Below are 17795 nucleotides of genomic sequence, written 5' to 3'. Positions count from 1 at the left end.
CCCCCCCTGAAGGTTTCAGGGAAGAACCTGGATTCAGGAGGCCAGACTGGGCTTTGGTTCCCTGAGAGCAGAAACCTTCTAGGGCATTTGTATCGGGGGGGGGGGACTAAGTCATGAGGTAAAAAAACTTTCTGCCCAAGAATGACCAGAAGTCCTTTTGACATCATTGACTTTCTTTAAATCTAAATCAAACCATTTAACTAAAGCTAGTCTCGTATCATGATACTACCACCACAGGTTTAACTGTTGGCCTGAACTCTGTGGGAGGAGCATAACTGGAACATTTCATATGAACACTCTGCCCCCCTGGCGTTTCAAACAGGAAGTACCGGTCAAATCCCAGACTTGTATAAGGAAATAAACAGCCGTCGTTCTATTGGTCAGACTGGTTTCTATGTGGTGATGGCGGCTGAAGCGAGCGCCGGCCGGGTTCAGAGTCTGGGACATGACGGTCCAAAGATCCAAAGGGTATTTCCAGTTTTGCTGTGAGGTGGTGGTGGGGGGCCGTGGCGACGGCCTCAAACTCAGAGGAACGTTTGAGCAAACCAACAGTGTGACACAGAGAGAAGACGCCGAGCCGGTCACATTTAATGCCCTGGGCTTTATTGTCTTATTTTAGTGAGTTTGTCACATTTTTTTAGTCTTTTCAGCCTCCAGGTGGGACAAGTAAACCTCATGGATCCATCCTGCCATTGGACTGGGCATTCAGATTCTGACAAAGACAGGAAGCACTACTAAGTAATGCTGCCTTTGTGTCGAACTCTTCACAGAAGAGAGAACAGTCAATTCCCCAAAGGAAGGCACCCAATACTTGTGGTTTTTGGCCTTGCAGCCGTCTGGAGTTTCTTTTTTCAAAGAGAGAAGGAGAAGAAAGAAGAAGAGTAGAGAGAAGAGAGAGAAGAGCTGTCATCAGCATTTTTCCACCTGGAACCTGGAATGATGAAATGTTCAGTGATTCTCCGCCTTCATCACCAAATGAACCAATGAAAAGCTTACAATCAAGTTTACCACAAGAACAAAAAGATACAAAAATAACCCACTTTCTTTTACAAAACTCTGTCTGGGATAAAACAAAGAGGACCCCGATTGCATGAAAATGAAGGACCCCCCCCCCCCCCCCCCTCAAAAAACAAACAAAAAACTAACCAAATACAAAAGCAGCATTCGTGTTTATCAAAATAACAAAAATAGTGCTTAAATCAGAAGCAGCAGGGGCTTCTGGGAAGAGACTTCATCCCCGTTTGTTACTGGTTTGGTGGCAGCGCCCCCCACCTGCAGCCCCCCCGGCCTCCTTTCACACAGAGACCCCAAATAAAGGTGGAGGGTGGGGGGGCTGCTTTGTGTTCACGACATACAAAAATACCCAGGAGTCCGTAGCTACCGAACATTTACTACAGCACAGAACCGAGAAAGGTACAGTGTACAAATGAAAAGCAGCCAACCGAAGCGAAACCCAAAGAAAAGCTGTAAACACGGCACAATAAATAGATAAAACAGCAGGCTCCGTCCGTCCGCACCATGCACGGGATCACACATTCTCTATACAGCTCTCACGCTCGCCACCCGTCAACTTGGCTTCCTCTTGTTTCCTTTGACTCCGAGTGCAAAACATCACAAATGAACATTTCTGTCTTCAAGTCGTATATTTACACATATAGATTACAAAGATGTGGTTACTGTACAGATCGTGGACGCCGCCCGCTCTTCACTGTCAGCAGTAACAAAAGCTTTAAAAACTGAGATGAGAATGGCGGCCTTCGCCGTCCGTCCGTCCGTCCTTCTGCGCCCCCGATGCTACGATGCACAGCGCCCCCCCGCGCTACGTCACCTCCATGGCCACTGTGTTGTCTGCTAAACTGTTCAGAGCCGACTTCTCCTCCTCGTGGTTCTCCCTGCGAGGAAGAGGAGGAGGGGGTTTGGGTGGAATCACAGGAAGCTCCAGCATCAAAGCCAGCGTCCCGCCTTCTCACCTGGCGCCCATGTCCATGGGGGACGCTCCGGGGACTTTGGGCATCTGCAGGTTGGTGGACAGCTTTAAGGCAGAAGGCGGCACGCTGCCCAGAGTCCGGGGGAGGTGGCGGCCAGAGAGGCTGGCGGCCGACGGCACGCTCAGACAAAGGTTGTTCCCGATGAGGACCTGAGTGGTGGTGGGCGTGGCCCCGGCGGCGCTGCATCCCAGGAGTCCCAGTGCCGCCGCTGCGTGAGCGCTGGGGGTGGAGTTGGTGGGGGTGGGGGCAGCCGAGTTGGAGGAGGGCTGGAGCGGGGCGGGCGCGGCAGCGGAGGACTGGCTGGTCTGATGCAGCGCTGCGGTGGTCAGGTGCAGACCTTTGAAGACACCTGATGGGGGCGGAGTCAAAGACAGGAAGAGATGAAGTCAGCTGATCAGAACAGACTGATTGTGTCAATACAGAAATAGTTTTCAACTGCAGGTAGATCCAGGTGAGCAGAAAAGGCTGCTTTTTAGTGTCAGAGCATCACCATCACCATCATCATCATCACCATCACCACTGTGTATATCAGGGATTCCACTATTGAAAAGTGTTGGTTAAGCTGAGCATTTTCAGATCGTCTGTTCTGGACAGATGTCACATGACTTGTGGGAGGATCATCTCACGTTAAAAGCTCTTCTTACATGTCAATCATCTGACGTTTGACCCAATTTATGGAAATCAGAGAAACAGAAGAACAAACAAACCTGCTTGTCGGGGATGCAGAGAGGAAACTGACCTGCTCCTGCCAGGATCCCGTTGACTCCGCCCCCCAGCAGTAACTCCTCTTTGGGTTTGAAGGACAGAAGCTGATCTGTGGTGATGAGGGCTGAAGCGGCAAACTGAGCCCTGGCCTGGTCCAGAGTCTTGGACACCAAGGTCTGAAAAGATGCAGAGGAGATGCTGGTCTGAGCTCCAGGGGGAGGAGTCTGCAGCTCCACCTGTGCGGTGACATGCACTGACCTGCATGGTGGAGGTGGTGGTGGTGGTGGTGGGGGCAGCGTTGTTGGTCTGCTGCAGGCTCTGCTCCATCTGCTGCCTCTGCATGAGAGCAAGCTGCTCCTGGTGCTGCTGGTACTGCTCAGCGGAGAACACTGGTGAAACGCGGGTCAAAGGTCAGGAAGGCAGCAGCAAAGATGGACGCGGTACACAGAAAGCAGGAACAGACCAACGACTGAAAACGATCCGTTTCTGATGAAGACGTGAAGCTTCAACCTGAAGCTGAGTTTGTAGAGTTTCCTCCTCGGATCCTCAATAACAAACCAAAAGGCGGTCCGTTCCGTTCCACATCACTGACCAACAGCAGTCATGGAGGCTCCTCTGACAGCTGAGACGCTCTTCTCAGACCAGCGTTCAGTGGAAGGGTGGACTGACCTGTTAGCGCGTTCAGAAGACGCACACGTCTTTTCACAGAGCTGCTGGATTCTGGGACGGTTACAGGTAACGTCTGTAGGGGCTAGAGGTGACTGATCCTGCCAGCATCTGTACAGTGGGAGGGGCTTTTCCACAGGACGCTTGAGGACTCGCTCATGTCGCTGAGACACCACCAGAGTCTTTTGACAGCACACACTGAACGTCAGCTCCAGTTTTGTGTTCTGACATGGTTTGTTCCCAATGCAGCACACGGCCTCATGGGAACGTCTGACTCCTACAAGGATGAGACGTCAGAACTCTACCAGGAACGCCTGGAAGTTCTGGAATCCATCGTTAGCAAAGACGTTCTCAGAAAACAGCTGTTCCAGTTAGAAGAATAACTCAACACTCTCACCTCTGTCTGTTCATAAACTCATTTTAAAACAATATCACAATCGTGCATTTAGTTTGGTTTCCATATTGTAATCCAGATCATGAGGTTTTCTATCAGTGAGGCTTTGAAAAACTTCTTTCCATCTGATAACATTGAATGAGTTTGAATGTCTAAAGATCGTTTCTGTAAACACACACAGTCAACTCACACACACACACACACACACACACACACACACACACACACACACACACACACACACACACACAGTACATTCACACAGCATAAATTACCAAATGGTAAATTGACAAACAGTGAACTCACACACACATGGTAAATTAAATGTGCTAAAACAATCTTATGGCAACTTGAAGCCTTTAAGTAATCAAATAAATCCCTTTCTGCATTTGACCAATTGGATGGACCCCTTCACATTGTTGACCATGTCAATGAGGGTCATTTGGAGTATAATTATTAAACTGTTGCAATGAAATGGGAATGATGTTTTTGGTTGTGTTGCTCTTCTCTCTCTATCGCAAGTTATATTGTTATTGCAATATTATACCATGGTCCGGGTGAATACTCGATTCTGATTGGCTGCTGGATGTGCATTAAAAAGTGATAAACCACAGTGATAACCGCACGGTGAGAAAAGAAGTTCCAGTCAGCTAGCTTAAATGTTTTGTATCACTGCGCCGGCTTCTTTAAAACAACCTTTAGCTTCATCATTTGGACAAAAACAAGCGGGAAGACGTGAACTTTCTCTCTGAACTGATGCTTTATTCAACCCATCGGGACCATCAGCATATAAATATTGCCGAATCTTGACTGCAGCGGACGGTTCAGGCTTCCACGGCGTGCGTTAAAAAGGGATAATGCAGACTTCGTTGGCCATTAACCCTTACTTAATCACCAACATGGCACATGGTGAGTTTTCCTCATATCGTGCAGCCCTATTCCCTGCTATGGAGTTAGTGCCATCCTTCCTGGGGTTCCCAAAGCCCCACAGAGAGAGCACTGCTGTCCTGCTGTCCTGCTTCTTCTACTGCATAAACATCGACTTCACCGGAGAAACACAACAGAACCTCTTCACAATCAAAATGGTGGTAATTGAATGAAAATACTGTGTGGAGGAAAACATGAGGGATCTGGTAGAATGAGTTTTATTTTTTATTTGATTTTCCAAGTTTGGATCCACGATGTCATGATATCATATTATCATGCATTACCTGGTGGCAGAATTAGGTGAAAGGGCTTTTTCTCTCAATCTGCCCCTCTAGTGAATCTCTCCTTGTTTTCTCAGCTTGTTTAGGTTCACGGTTAGATAATATTAAACCCCAAAAGTAGAAAGCCAAGACTGAATAGAAATCAAAGGTACTTCTAAGAAAAAACAATTAAAAAGTGTATCTAGCGTTTTAATTATGCAGTAACTTCCTCTCTGTTTGCAGTCAACATAAGATCATTTCAAAATAGCACTTATGGCTTTTCTGTGTACAATAATGTAACGATGTAACAGGTCCAAACATGGTAGATTTCTTTTATCTACCGGCCAAATTAGCTGCAGAGTCAAACATTATGTTTGGGTCGTGTTTCTCTGCTGAGTGTGAAAAAGACCTGCATTGATCTATGAACATTTATTCTGATATACTGTTATTTCTAATCATAGTCAGGACTTTTTAATGAAAATAATCTGCACTTATTTTACATATGTGATCTGCATGTGCTATAATAATATCAAAAATAGAGTTTTGTCTATTTTTTCATAATTATTAAGGGATTCATCTTTGTCATGTGTTTATTGATACTTGAGTATTCCTAATGAAACTGTTGGTAATGAAATGGTTACGGTGAAACGGGGGGGTTTATATACATTCACTTCCTTCCACTCCCTTTCCAGCAATCCTTGATTTAATGTCTACTTATCATAAGTTTGATACATCTTTGTGCGAATGGATAGCTGCTGGTTGTATTGTTTTGTGCATTATTCTAGCTTTGATTGCTTGAAATAAAGCATTTCAAATCCAATCAAATTTTAGTTAAAGAGGGAGAAAATCAGAAATCTAATTTGATGTGGACATTAATATTTCTTTGGCCTCATATTAACAAACAGACTGATGTTTCTCATTTGCATTGGTGATCGTCAAAGGACAGTGTGTCATCAAGCTAGCAAACATTATTGTCAGCTGGTTGAGACAGTAATGCCAGATCCATGAAAAAGGATCTGAACGCTGATTCTTGATGAAGGTTTGCATGAAATGGCTGATCCTTTACAGAGACCTGTCCGTCTGAGGAGACAAACGTCCAGCTGGTTCTGTCCAGAACATCACACTTAAAGTGAGAACAGCACTGCTTCAGTGGCTCCCCTGTCCTGCAGAAACCACAGCGGGGGTCTCCTTCATTCTGGGATGTTTTAGAGGCTCAGACTTTAGTTGGAACGCCTCATCCAAACACAAAACTCCACGACATTTGAGAACAAAGATGCAGACTGGAGCTGCTTGTCTTTGTATAGATTATGAGTCAGAATGAAATGGTTCTGCATTCAGAGAGTTGAATCCTGAACATCTGCCACCCAAAGGTCCTGCTATGCTAAACACAGTCTGACTTCACTGTTCTTCTCATGAAAGGTTGACTCCCTAAAAAACTGAAATTAGTGTCAACCTGGACAGAGCTCGCCTTTTTACTGACCCCTTTCTAATGAAACAAACTTATTTAAAGCAGGTTATTACTTCACTGTAGATGATTACCTTAAATGTGCTAAAACAAACTCATGGCAGCTTGAAATATTGAACAAATGAAATAAATCCCTTTATGCATTTAACCAATCAGAAGGACCCGTTTACGTTTTTGATCAATCTACCAACGTCGACAAGGGTCATTTGGAGTATAATTTTTAAACTGTTGCAGTGAAATGGAAATGTTTTTTTTTTTTTTGCCATTTGTTTATATACCGCAATTTATATTGTTATTGCAATATTAATTACCAATATCGCATATCGCAAGTTTTCCTCATATCGTGCAACCCTACTATAGACGCAGGCCAATTCGCTCGTCTTGGTCACGTGACAGGATACCGCTAAAATAAAACCCAGGAAATAGCAAAATGAGTAAAAAACAAACATCTGGAAAGTTTCTTTGCCAACTGGAAAAGGCCCATCCAGGAGACAGAAGAGGAGCCTTCCACTCCCAAAAAAGAAAGCTACATATAATAGACAGCATCAGGAGTCCTACTTCAAAAACAGATTTATCCCAACGGGAGATTCCCTCCAACCATTCAGCATTGTGGTGAGTTGGATTTTTCATGCTCTTATTTTGAAGGCATGTTTAAATGTTATAATAATAGCAACCAGGGAGTGTAGCGGGCAGAGAGGATGTTGCTCATGTCATAATTCGCGTTTATTGTTATGTTTAGAAAATACTACAGTTTTCATGCAGTCATATTATTTTGTTGTACTGTAGTGTCGTCACGTGCACGTTTGGTCTGCTGTGGGAGTTCCACAGGCTGCAGGGGTTACTGTGGGAGCTGGCATCACAGGGAATTATTGGATACAATCCCCTTTGCCTGCTTTGGTCCAAATACGGTTGAACATGGGTGTTTCTTTTTGCCTCCGGGTCCTTTCATCTGGCAGTTCTGTTGTTTCAGCCCGAGTTATTTCTTCCTGTTGTGTTTGCGTCTTTCCTGCACCATGAGTGTGGGAAGGGGAGAGGATGATGACACCTGTGCCATGTGCAATGTTCAGCGTGTCAAAATAAAAGTGCAGAGTACGTCTTATCACGCGTCTCTGCCTCTGTTGAAGTGTTGCAGCGTGTGTCCGCCACATATAACATACATGTAACATTCTGGTATGTGAGAATTTTGCCAGACATCAAACCGGTCCGTGGCGCAAAAAAGGTTGGGGGGGAGGGCCTGTTGATTTACAGCACAGAAGATAAGCAAGGAAAGTTTGACGTTTGGAGAAGTTTCTCAATTTTTTTTTTTTTTACATGCAGGCCAGGGAAACGAAACAAACAACCCCATGAATCTCTTTAATAATATCAATACAAATACGCACAAAATCAATGCATGTCTATTATTGTCCATCCATCCATCCATCTTCCTCCGCTTCATCCAGGACCGGGTCTCGGGGGCAGCAGTCTAAGCAGAGATGCCCAGACTTCCCTCACCCCAGCCACTTCCTCCAGCTCCTCTGGGGGGACCCCGAGGCGTTCCCAGGCCAGCCGAGAGACGTAGTCTCTCCAGCGTGTCCTGGGTCTTCCCCGGGGCCTCCGCCCAGTGGGACATGCCTGGAACACCTCTCCAGGGAGGCGTCCGGGAGGCATACGGACTAGACGCCCGAGCCACCTCAACTGGCTCCTTTCTATTATTGTGCGGCAATAAATTCTCAGAGTTTTGCGGGTGGGGGCGGGAGCTGGATGAAGAAAACAGTCCTGCTCTACTTCACTGTTCCTGAGGAAAACAGCAACACCCGTCTATTTTCACAAAACAGAAACAATTCTGTCCTTTGAGATTCCATTCTTTAATGAAAGACAATAAAGGAAGAAGAGCCTGAAGCCATGAGCAGCAAACCACAGAAATGACCTGACCTCTAAAACTGAATCCCACTTCTTCAGCTGCAGCAGAAAACAGCAAAGCAGTTTGACTACTGTCCCTGAAAGGATGACCACAACTACAATGATGGAAACCTTGTGAAGGTGGAAACCTCTAGAGAAGCTTCTAACAAAGCAAGATGAAGGAAAAACCGCGGACTCACCGTTAATCGGGGCGGTGCCAGGACCAGAGCGGCTCTGACAGTTGGCTCCTCCACATAGGCTCCGGGTTAGTCCTGGAGCAGTTCGCTTAAAATCCCTAAATCCTTTCTGGGACAAGTCTGCCCCCTCAGAGGGATGATGGGATAGCGTCCGTGGTTTAAAATGTCTCCAGCGGCAAGATTTAATGTTCAAAAAGATCTGGCTGAGGTCCATGGGGGTCGATGGTGAGCGGGGCGATGAAGAGGAGGGACGTTGGGACGAGCTGGTATTGTCCGAGGTATTGGTTTCTGAGGTACTTGCGTTGGAGGCGTGGAGCAGAAAGCCTGGTGGGGATGAGGTGAGTGGTTCAGGTTGAGGGTTGGAGTCCAGGCTCTGGCAGATGATGTCTACATCAGCGTGGGCTCTGTCCAATAGGATGCTAGAACACAGAGCAGAAGGTAGCAGCTGAGGAAGAGGAGTTTACTTAAATTGGGATTATTCTCCTCCCGTCCGCTCAAAAGCTGCCTCCGTTTACTCAGAGGTGAACTCACCGGCCCCCTCTGCCCACTCGACGGCGGGCTAAACCTATGCAGCGGCGTGGGGTGCTGAGGGAGGTCAGGCTGTAGCGGAAGCGAGGGTCTCCTAGCCCGCCCTCCATCGGGCTGACCCAGGGCCAGCTGCTGCTCTTGTCTTGACGGGACTAAAGGACACCGAGAGAAAAATGAATATTGAGAAGAACAGAGGAGTGGATTGGCATTGGTCCAGCAGAGAGCAGGGCGGACAGGAAGCCACCGGGCCGCTGCTGGAGCTATAGATAGAAACACGGGAGTCACTCACAGCGTAATACTGACAGCCAGCCTTCCTCCTGAATGCAAAGCAGCCATCTGGGTCGCTCTCCTCCTCTGCCTCAGAAGAACCTGAATGGATCTGAAGCACACAAACCGGGGTAAATGAGGGGCCGCGTGCTGACGGCACAGACGGAGACGAGACGCAGGGAGGCGTTAACGGAGGTAGCGCTCCTAAACATTGACGAGCAAACGCTCTTAATAAAAAAATAAACAGCACGTAAGTCAAAGCAGCCCGAATAAAAGGTACCTGAGAAAAGGGTTCTTCATCCGAGCTGGGAAAGTCGTACTGATTTAGGTCCTTGGGGTTGAACACAGAAGAGCCCGAATGTTGAGGGGCCAACAATGGAGGGATCTTGGGTTTCTTCTCATACTTCCTTTTAGTTCGTACCGCCTCGGCCTTGTCAGGCTTTAAAAAGACAGAAGATGTCTTCAGACACTGAGGAAGCTTACATAGAGTTCATGATCCGCTTGAACTGCACACGTCTGTTGGAAACAACAGTTGAAGGCCCATTGGTATGCAGATGGTAGCACGTGTCAGACTGGGGAGCCAGCTGGCTGGTCTGCCCCCCTCCCCAACCCGTGCCACCTTTCACTCCGATTACCCCGGTGGGACGACCCCTCCCCGTCTGAACGCGCTGCATCTACCAGGATTAGCAGATTCTTTTCAGGCCCCAGACACATGAGGACAAAGCAAACGGGCCGAGCCTCTTCCTGCAGCTTCTAGTGAAAGGAGGACATGGGCTTACATGAAGGTGGGGGCGGTTCTCCTGAAGGAGAAGGTTCTGGGGGGTCGCTTTAATGAGTCTTTAATGAAGTTCTGGGTTTAGCAGAGCCGTCACATGTGGCTGCTGTGAGTTTGTCTGCATGCCTTTCCCCCAGGCCGCAGTCACGCAAGCAGACGCATGCAGACGCATGCAGACGCAACCGTCTCTGGGAAAAACACTTTCTGTGATCATCAGGGAGCCCCCGCCCAGAGGAGCTGCCGTTTACATGATTATAGACAGCTCAAAACCAAGAACACCACCCATCCTGCTGCCCAGGTGACAGGTGTGACGTCCAGCAGCATGTTAGTAGAAACGTGTGGGGTCGACTCAGGACACCTCAGAGAGCACTCAGCCACTATTTATTCAGAAAACTGCCCAAATGTCCTAAAAATCACACGGCGTTGGTGTCTAACAGTAAACAGTAACACAAAAAAGGAAAAGTCTGCTTTTACTTTCTTGTAGTCCCTTATGTCCAAGTGGTCCTGGTGCCGGTACTGGTTACTGATGGACTGGGGAATGATGGGGATTGTGTAGACGGGCTTCACCAGAGCCCGCTGTGCCAGGGCTTCTGCCATCACCTCACTGCCAAAGTCAGGCAAGATGTTCCTGAAGGATATGAAAGGAAGAATTTAAAAGTGGTGTGGGAAAAAGAAGGCAATGAAGCTCAAACTCTTCTGTTTGGAACGCGTCAGAAACCCACTGAATCCTGGGAAATATCTATGAAACCACATGACTGATCCTCCACTGCTAAGGTCTGTAACAACAGCACCAAGTCGCCGTCAACAGTGTAAACAGAACAAACTACACCCATGCAACAGGTCAGTGCACGAGTGCCCGGGTCACCACACACAATCATGACATAATGAAGTGCTCCGTGCAAGTCATCTGCCGGGAACTGAGCCGCCCGGTGTGGAAGGAAGGCGGCCTCCATAACGGGAGGAAATTGAAATGTCACTACAAATCAAAAGCACTTCTCAGAGAAGTGCAGCTGCTGCCTGCACGGAAAACTCGTTTCAACCCGACGCTGGCTTCAGATGGACAGGAAAGGTTTCCCTTCAGCTCCAACATAACAGCCATGCAGGCGAAAAAGCCCATCTTCAAAATGAGCACAAAAACGTTATTAAACCTTTGGCGCATTTCCGGAGACTGTAGGAGCAACAGTTGCATTTCTGGATACTGTAGGAGCAACAGTTGCATTTCTGGATACTGTAGGAGCAACAGTTGCATTTCTGGATACTGTGGGAGCAACAGTTGCATTTCTGGATACTGTAGGAGCAACAGTTGCTGAGATGTTGGATATTGTACACTGGATCTGAAGCAACATCCACTGATGTAAAGATACAGAGGACCACCACCTAAAAACACAGCATTGTGACCACGAAGCAAAGATTTGGTCTTTCAACCAAACATGATGCAGAAAGGAAAAGGCACCAGAGTGTGGGCGATGGCAGCAGCATCACAACACAACACAACACAACAGCAAAGCAGCACAGCTAGACAGACAGATGCCCTTATAGCCACTGTCCACTTGGACAATTACATTGAAGCAGTCACCATTACAGTGCAACAGTGTAATATAAAACATGAAATGTGAAGCCAAAGCTCACAGTCAATATCCAACTTTCTAACTACAAACCATCACACACACCAGCTCCTCCACACACATCTGTTCAAGCACCACATGGATAAAGAGCACAACCGTCTCCCTAGAAACAAGGATGAGGCTAAAGCCCCGACCAGCTTCACCCAAATCAGGCGCTGAGGACAAATGAGTGAAGACACTGCATCATAAGACAGGACTATAAAACAGTCAGAAGATGCAGATTCCAGCGCTCACGACTCAAAGAGCAAACATCTTACCTCTTTTCTACAATTTCCAGGGTGAGGTGCAGAAGTTCCCTTTTGCTCTTCTCCCGCCTTTTGATCATCTCCAAGATGGTGACGGCTCTGCTCAGGTCTCTGCGCAGCTTCAACATCTTCTCATAGGACGCTTCATCGTTCTTGCGATTCTGAAAACACATCCGCCACAGTTCCCGTCATGCAAACAAACCGGATCGCCAAAACTCCAAATATGATCACATGTATCTCAGTTCTTTCTGAAAATCAGAAAACTAGAAAAGATTTAGTCAGATTGCTGAAAATGTGGATTTTCCCCGTCTCTGAATGATGCAGGTATGGGGTCTCACCTTTCTGGTTTGCATCTTCTCCGTCCGCCGGCGAAAGGCCACGTAAGGGTCGCTGGTGCTTGATCCGTCTCTTTTCTCTTGCTTGACGGTGGGAATGAGGCTGCCTCCTTTGCAGGTTTTCCTCTTACGGCTCCAGTAGTCAAATACTTCTTTAATCAGCTCATCGTCCTCTTTCAATAATAGTTTTGCTTCCTGAAGACTGACAGGCTGTGGACAAACGGATGAAAAGTTCATCCACAGCCAGTGTTGAAAAAATGACACCAGATAGAAACTCTGGGACGACATTCTTTATTTTATTTGAATCAACAACAGAACCTTGCAATAACTAAAGATGGTTAAAAAACAGGCTTTGCCCCACATTTGAGTTTAGACCCAAAGAAAGATGCAGCTCTTCTTTTGTATAGTGAGGGGTGTTGCCATGCAGCTGATACCTGCTGTCCGCTGCCTTTCTCCAGACGGTCTATCATTTCTTCAAACTGCAGAGGGGTGATCTCCATCCTCTTCTTCAGCTTATTCACAAACGTGTCATCTTCCAAGTCCAGGTCGTAATCTGGCTGCTCTGTGTCCAAACTGAAAGCTGAGAGACAAAAGGACGTGCTTCACACAGCTCACTTTTAACCAAATACAGGTGACAACGCTCAAAGGAAAACAGTGACTGACCACTCAGACATGTTTCATATTATTTTATGGCCATTGAAGAAGTCAAAGACTTCTAAACAGACAATACACGAATAAATAAACCCAGTCCTGTATTAAAAAACAAGCATTTCCAGCTCCTAAAACATCTTTAGAAAGCAGAGAACTTTTATTCAGGCCTGGCATCTGCCGGGTTCTCCATCAAGAACCCTCCTAAACAGAACCCACCCAAAAAGATTTCAGAGACTAGTCATCTTTATAAACTAGTCTTCACTCTGAGATCCACTGGAGACAAACAAGAAACAGATCACTGAGATCCAGTTTGTCTGCATGAATGGAAGAGGCGCTGAAAATAGGACACAACTACCTCTGAGGTCAGAGTTCATCGCTCCGCCAGAAAACAGGTCAAACATCAGAGCTCCAGAAAAAACAGGAAGGCCATCTTCTGAGAAAACACTGTGTGATGGAATCATGACGCCCAGTTAATTTAAAGCAGAAACATTTGCTTTAAAACAAGTTACTTCTGAAAAGAACCACACTAACACGGTGGTGGTAGTATGATTGTACGGGCTGTTTTGAGCCTTTAGAATCTAAATTTCTTCCTAGTTTTAATTAAAACCCTGATTTCTGCTGTCCACCATACAGAAGTAGGAACTCCATTTGCTGGTGACCCACGTTTCTTTGGTTCAGAGTAGCAGAACACTCAAGTTCTGAGTTAACCGACAGCAGAAGGACACGATGATGTCATCTTTGTCTGACTGAACTGTTGGACGACTAAAACACGTCAACTAGAGATAAAAACAGGAGGAGAAAACTCTTTCACAAATGTCCATCATTGGTTGGAACAGGTTTTCTTCTAGATGCATATTCAGAATGAAGCACATAAACACTTGATGTGAGCAGATCTGTGTGCTGTAGACCAGTGTTTCTCTACCAATGGACCGCGGCACACTAAATGACCCATTTTAACGGATCTAAAGACATTTCCCATCTCCAGGATATCAGCTCTGTGTTCATCCAAACAGGCCCTGATAAAACACGGAGTAGTTAGGAATATGAAAGATCATAAAATACTTTCTGTTTATTTGATTCTATTAAAGACACTTTGATAAGAATGACGGTACAGCCATTTAGCCGTAGCTTCAGCCGTGTTTTCAGAAAAGTCCCGCCCCTTTAACTGTCTCCACCAATCATTCTTGGAGGCTTAATCACATGTCATCAGTCTGACCAATCAGAAGTGGTTAAAGTCTTCACTTCCTTGTTCTGAGTCTGCTCACAAAGTCTCTCAGTTCCAACAGAAATACCAGCTAAAGCTCGTCTTTAGCGGTGTAGCTTTCCACAGAATCCGGTGTCAGACCGTGGAACAAGAGAACAAAACACTGAAGCTCAGAGAAGAGAGACTGTCTGACATCACTACATCTCCCATGATGCACTGGGTTAAAGTGACAGCAACTCAGCGTACAATGAGTCTTCCCTGTTACAAACATGTTGAAACCACAACCAACACACATCCAACAGTTTTTCAATCTTCTTGATGAAATCAGAGGTCAGAGGTCAACAGTTTAGTTCTCCTTCCAGGTTTGTGTTTCTTAACATCCAAACATCCCAGAGTTTGGTCCAAGTCATCTTTCTGACTGAAACACTTTTCTAGGAACGTCTGGATTATTTTAGATGTTAAACTTAAAGAAGAAGTAAGAACAACATTTAAGCAACAGGATGAAGGTGAAGTGGCCAACACACACAATTAAACTAGATTCAAACAATTTAATTATCTCAAAAGAAATCAAACATTTTTGTTAAAGTTTTCAAAGACTTCATCTTTGATTAAGACAAAAGAAAAACTAATAAAACTTCAACATGTTCACTTTTAGTGTAGCTACAGAAAACAGAAATATAATGTTAGTCTGTTTGGGTCAAATTTATCAAACATATTGTTATCATATTGTTCAAACTTTACAGTTGCCTTTGCACCAACATTTAAAAAAATATTTAAAAAGTAAATAGTTATTTAGAAAAAATATGTTTGTTTTTTGTGAGGTTACATGAAATTACATGTTAATAAACTGGAGGATAAAACATCTACCAGGGTAAAATTTAAAATAATTTAGTTCAAAATTCTTACTGAAAACTAACTTAACTTTTATTACATATTTTAGAAAAAACAGCTGCAGCTTCCAGCTTTTTCTGCCACAATTCTCACCAAAATGCATGTGAGATCATGGAGGGACTGTAGATCAATACAGACTATGAGTTTCTCCTTTTTTAATTTTTGGATGCTGGTGTGCCGAAGGAGTTTTGTCAAGGATAAAGTCTGTCTTGGCTCAAAAAGGTTGAAAAACACTGCTGCAGACAAAGACATGAGAGCAGAACAGAGATGTTCTGAGAGGAGAAAACAGCTTGGTTTGTCACATGAACCTGTCTGACACCGGCGCCATGGTTAACTGATGGGACATTCTGAAGGAAATGCAGTGAGTGAATCCCAACAGCTGGAGGACGCTGTACTCACGCTGTAGGTGAATAAGCTGCTTTGGCATTTTGAACTCCCCGGGGTAGAGGGACTCGTAGTGCGTGATGTTGCACTCTGCCTCGGGGACTGGGATAACCATGCTGTCCCGCTTCTCGCCATAGACCTGCTGTGCCGAGATAGCTCGCTGGAGATGGTGCTCCTGGGGGAGAAACAAGCAGAACAACGTCGACTTAGAGACCGGCATCGTTCACAGGTAACACATGTTCAGATAGGAAATGCCAACGTTACTTAAATGTAAATGACTTGCTTTCTTAGCCCTACTTCAGAGTAGCAGAGTGTTGAGGATGTACAGCAGCAGCTATACCTGTCCTGGTTTTAGTCCTATAGCAGGACTAAAACCAGGACAGAATAGTCCAGCTGATGGAGTTTTTGGCCTTTTGGCCCTGAGGTGCAGTGATTTAGATGTTTCAAATCTAGATAATTACCGGCCAGTGTCAAACCTGCCATTTTTAAGTAAGATTTTAGAAAAACTAGTTTTTATCCAACTAAATGATTTTATTAATAAAAATAATATTTTAGAAAAATGTCAGTCTGGTTTTAGATCACATCACTCCACAGAGACGGCGCTGGTCAAGGTTATAAATGATCTCAGGTCCAATTTTGATGAAAAAAAACATCTGTTTTAGTATTGCTGGACCTGAGTGCAGCCTTCCACACAGTTGACCACTCTATTCTTGTAAACATGACATGGTTGGGATCACTGGAACTGTGTACAGCTGGTTTGAATCCTACCTCACAGGAAGAGATTTTATTGTCAGTGTAAATGATGCATCATCTGGGAGGCACGGACTGACATGTGGTGTGCCACAAGGTTTGGTCCTTGGCCCCACACTTTTTAACCTCTACATGCTACCGCTAGGTGATGTCATCAGGAGACATGGCATAAACTTTCATAGTTATGCTGATGACACCCAGTTATGTGTGGCTGTGTCTCCTGATGGCATGGGACCCATTGATGACCTTTTAAGTTGTGTTTTAGATATTGAAACATGGATGGGAGAGAACTTCTTAAAGCTCAATCAAGACAAAACTGACATTTTAATTGTTGGTCCTGAAGCTGAGAGAGAAAGGGTCCAATCCTATTTATTAACTTTTAATCTGAATGTGTGCAATAAAGTAAAAAACCTCGGTGTGATTTTAGATGCAGATCTTAACTTTGAAGCACACGCAAACCAAGTTACAAAGACTGCATTTTATCATCTTAGAAATATTGCCCGAGTGAGACCCTTTCTCTCACAAGCCAGTGCTGAAATATTAATCCATGCTTTTATAACTTCTAGGATAGGCTATTGTAATGCTCTTCTTTCTGGTGCTAAGAGAAATACTATAAACCGGCTGCAGCTTGTTCAAAACTCAGCTGCACGCCTTTTAACCAGAACCAGAAAGAAGGAGCACATTACTCCAATTTTGAAGTCTTTGCACTGGCTCCCTGTCATCTTTAGGATCGATTTTAAGGTTCTTTTATTAGTTTATAAAAGTTTACATGGAACTGGACCCTCATTTTTATCAGATTTACTTTTAGTCTATGACCCTCCCAGAGCCCTCAGGTCCACAGGTGCAGGTCTGCTAGTGGTCCCAAAGGTCAGAACTAAAACCCACGGCGAGGCCTCTTTTCAACACTGTGGACCTCGCCTGTGGAACAGCCTGAGGACGTGAGGCTTCAGCCACTGTGGAGGTTTTTAAGAAAAAAACTTAAGACACATCTTTTTAGTAAAGCTTTTACACCGTTTTTACTTGTCCACATGTTTTTATAAAATTTTAACAGCTAATTTTATTTGTTTTTATTTTAAAGGAGGGATGTGTATGTGTTGGGTTTTTGTGTGTTTTATTAATTCATTTATTTTATTATTATTTGCATTTATTTTTATTATTATTACATTCTTTTTACTTTGTTTATTATTTTAACTAATATATATATATTTTTTTATCTTATTTGTTTTATTTTTTCCTTTGGTAAGCACTTTGAGATGCTATGAAGCATGAAAAGCGCTATATAAATAAAGTTGAATTTGAACACAAACACCTCTTCTTCTTCACGCAGAAACACAAAGCTCTGACTACCAGATGTAAAGTTATCAGAGAACAAGGACAGCACTGACTGGATCTGTTAGCTTTTGGCACCTTAACTACTTTGGTTTTCAGACTTTGTCAGACTCACACACACCCTTAGCTGTACACCTCCGAGGTACAGCTAAGGGCGTGACCATAACCTCATCACCGCACCTTTTTTTTTAGTTTTAAGTTCTGCATATGGTGCGTGATTGGAACTATACCAAACACATTAGACGCATTCATCTTTGCTGATAATCTGCCAGTCCTGTGTTCAGACTTTCCTTCAGACTCTTCTCTCCTTCCCTCCCTGCACGGCGCCCGT

At 45.0% G+C, this 17795-nt stretch overlaps 1 protein-coding gene across 6 annotated transcripts in view; it reads right to left on the bottom strand.

The window, feature by feature from the left end:
- Window positions 1–581: 581 nt before the first annotated feature.
- The window catches only part of LOC101155065 (enhancer of polycomb homolog 1), a 31314-nt gene continuing 14100 nt past the window's right edge, over window positions 582–17795 (bottom strand). For 5 of the 6 annotated variants that reach the window (XM_023950070.1, XM_023950071.1, XM_023950072.1 and 2 more), the window contains 13 exons: window positions 15401–15560; window positions 12690–12835; window positions 12259–12465; window positions 11933–12081; window positions 10525–10678; window positions 9556–9714; window positions 9298–9387; window positions 9012–9160; window positions 8484–8899; window positions 2952–3082; window positions 2728–2869; window positions 1971–2337; window positions 582–1892 (listed from right to left, as the gene is read on the bottom strand). In XM_023950070.1, the coding sequence (XP_023805838.1) occupies window positions 1820–1892; window positions 1971–2337; window positions 2728–2869; window positions 2952–3082; window positions 8484–8899; window positions 9012–9160; window positions 9298–9387; window positions 9556–9714; window positions 10525–10678; window positions 11933–12081; window positions 12259–12465; window positions 12690–12835; window positions 15401–15560 (2343 nt within the window). In that variant the 3' untranslated portion in view covers window positions 582–1819. Of the gene's footprint in view, window positions 1893–1970; window positions 2338–2695; window positions 2870–2951; window positions 3083–8483; window positions 8900–9011; window positions 9161–9297; window positions 9388–9555; window positions 9715–10524; window positions 10679–11932; window positions 12082–12258; window positions 12466–12689; window positions 12836–15400; window positions 15561–17795 lie in introns of those variants that run through there. The other variant, XM_023950075.1, reaches the window with a different exon arrangement.

This window comes from Oryzias latipes, chromosome 20, assembly GCF_002234675.1.
Source record: "Oryzias latipes chromosome 20, ASM223467v1".
Classification (NCBI taxonomy): Eukaryota; Metazoa; Chordata; class Actinopteri; order Beloniformes; family Adrianichthyidae; genus Oryzias; species Oryzias latipes.
This window is presented reverse-complemented; position numbering and strand designations above follow the sequence as displayed.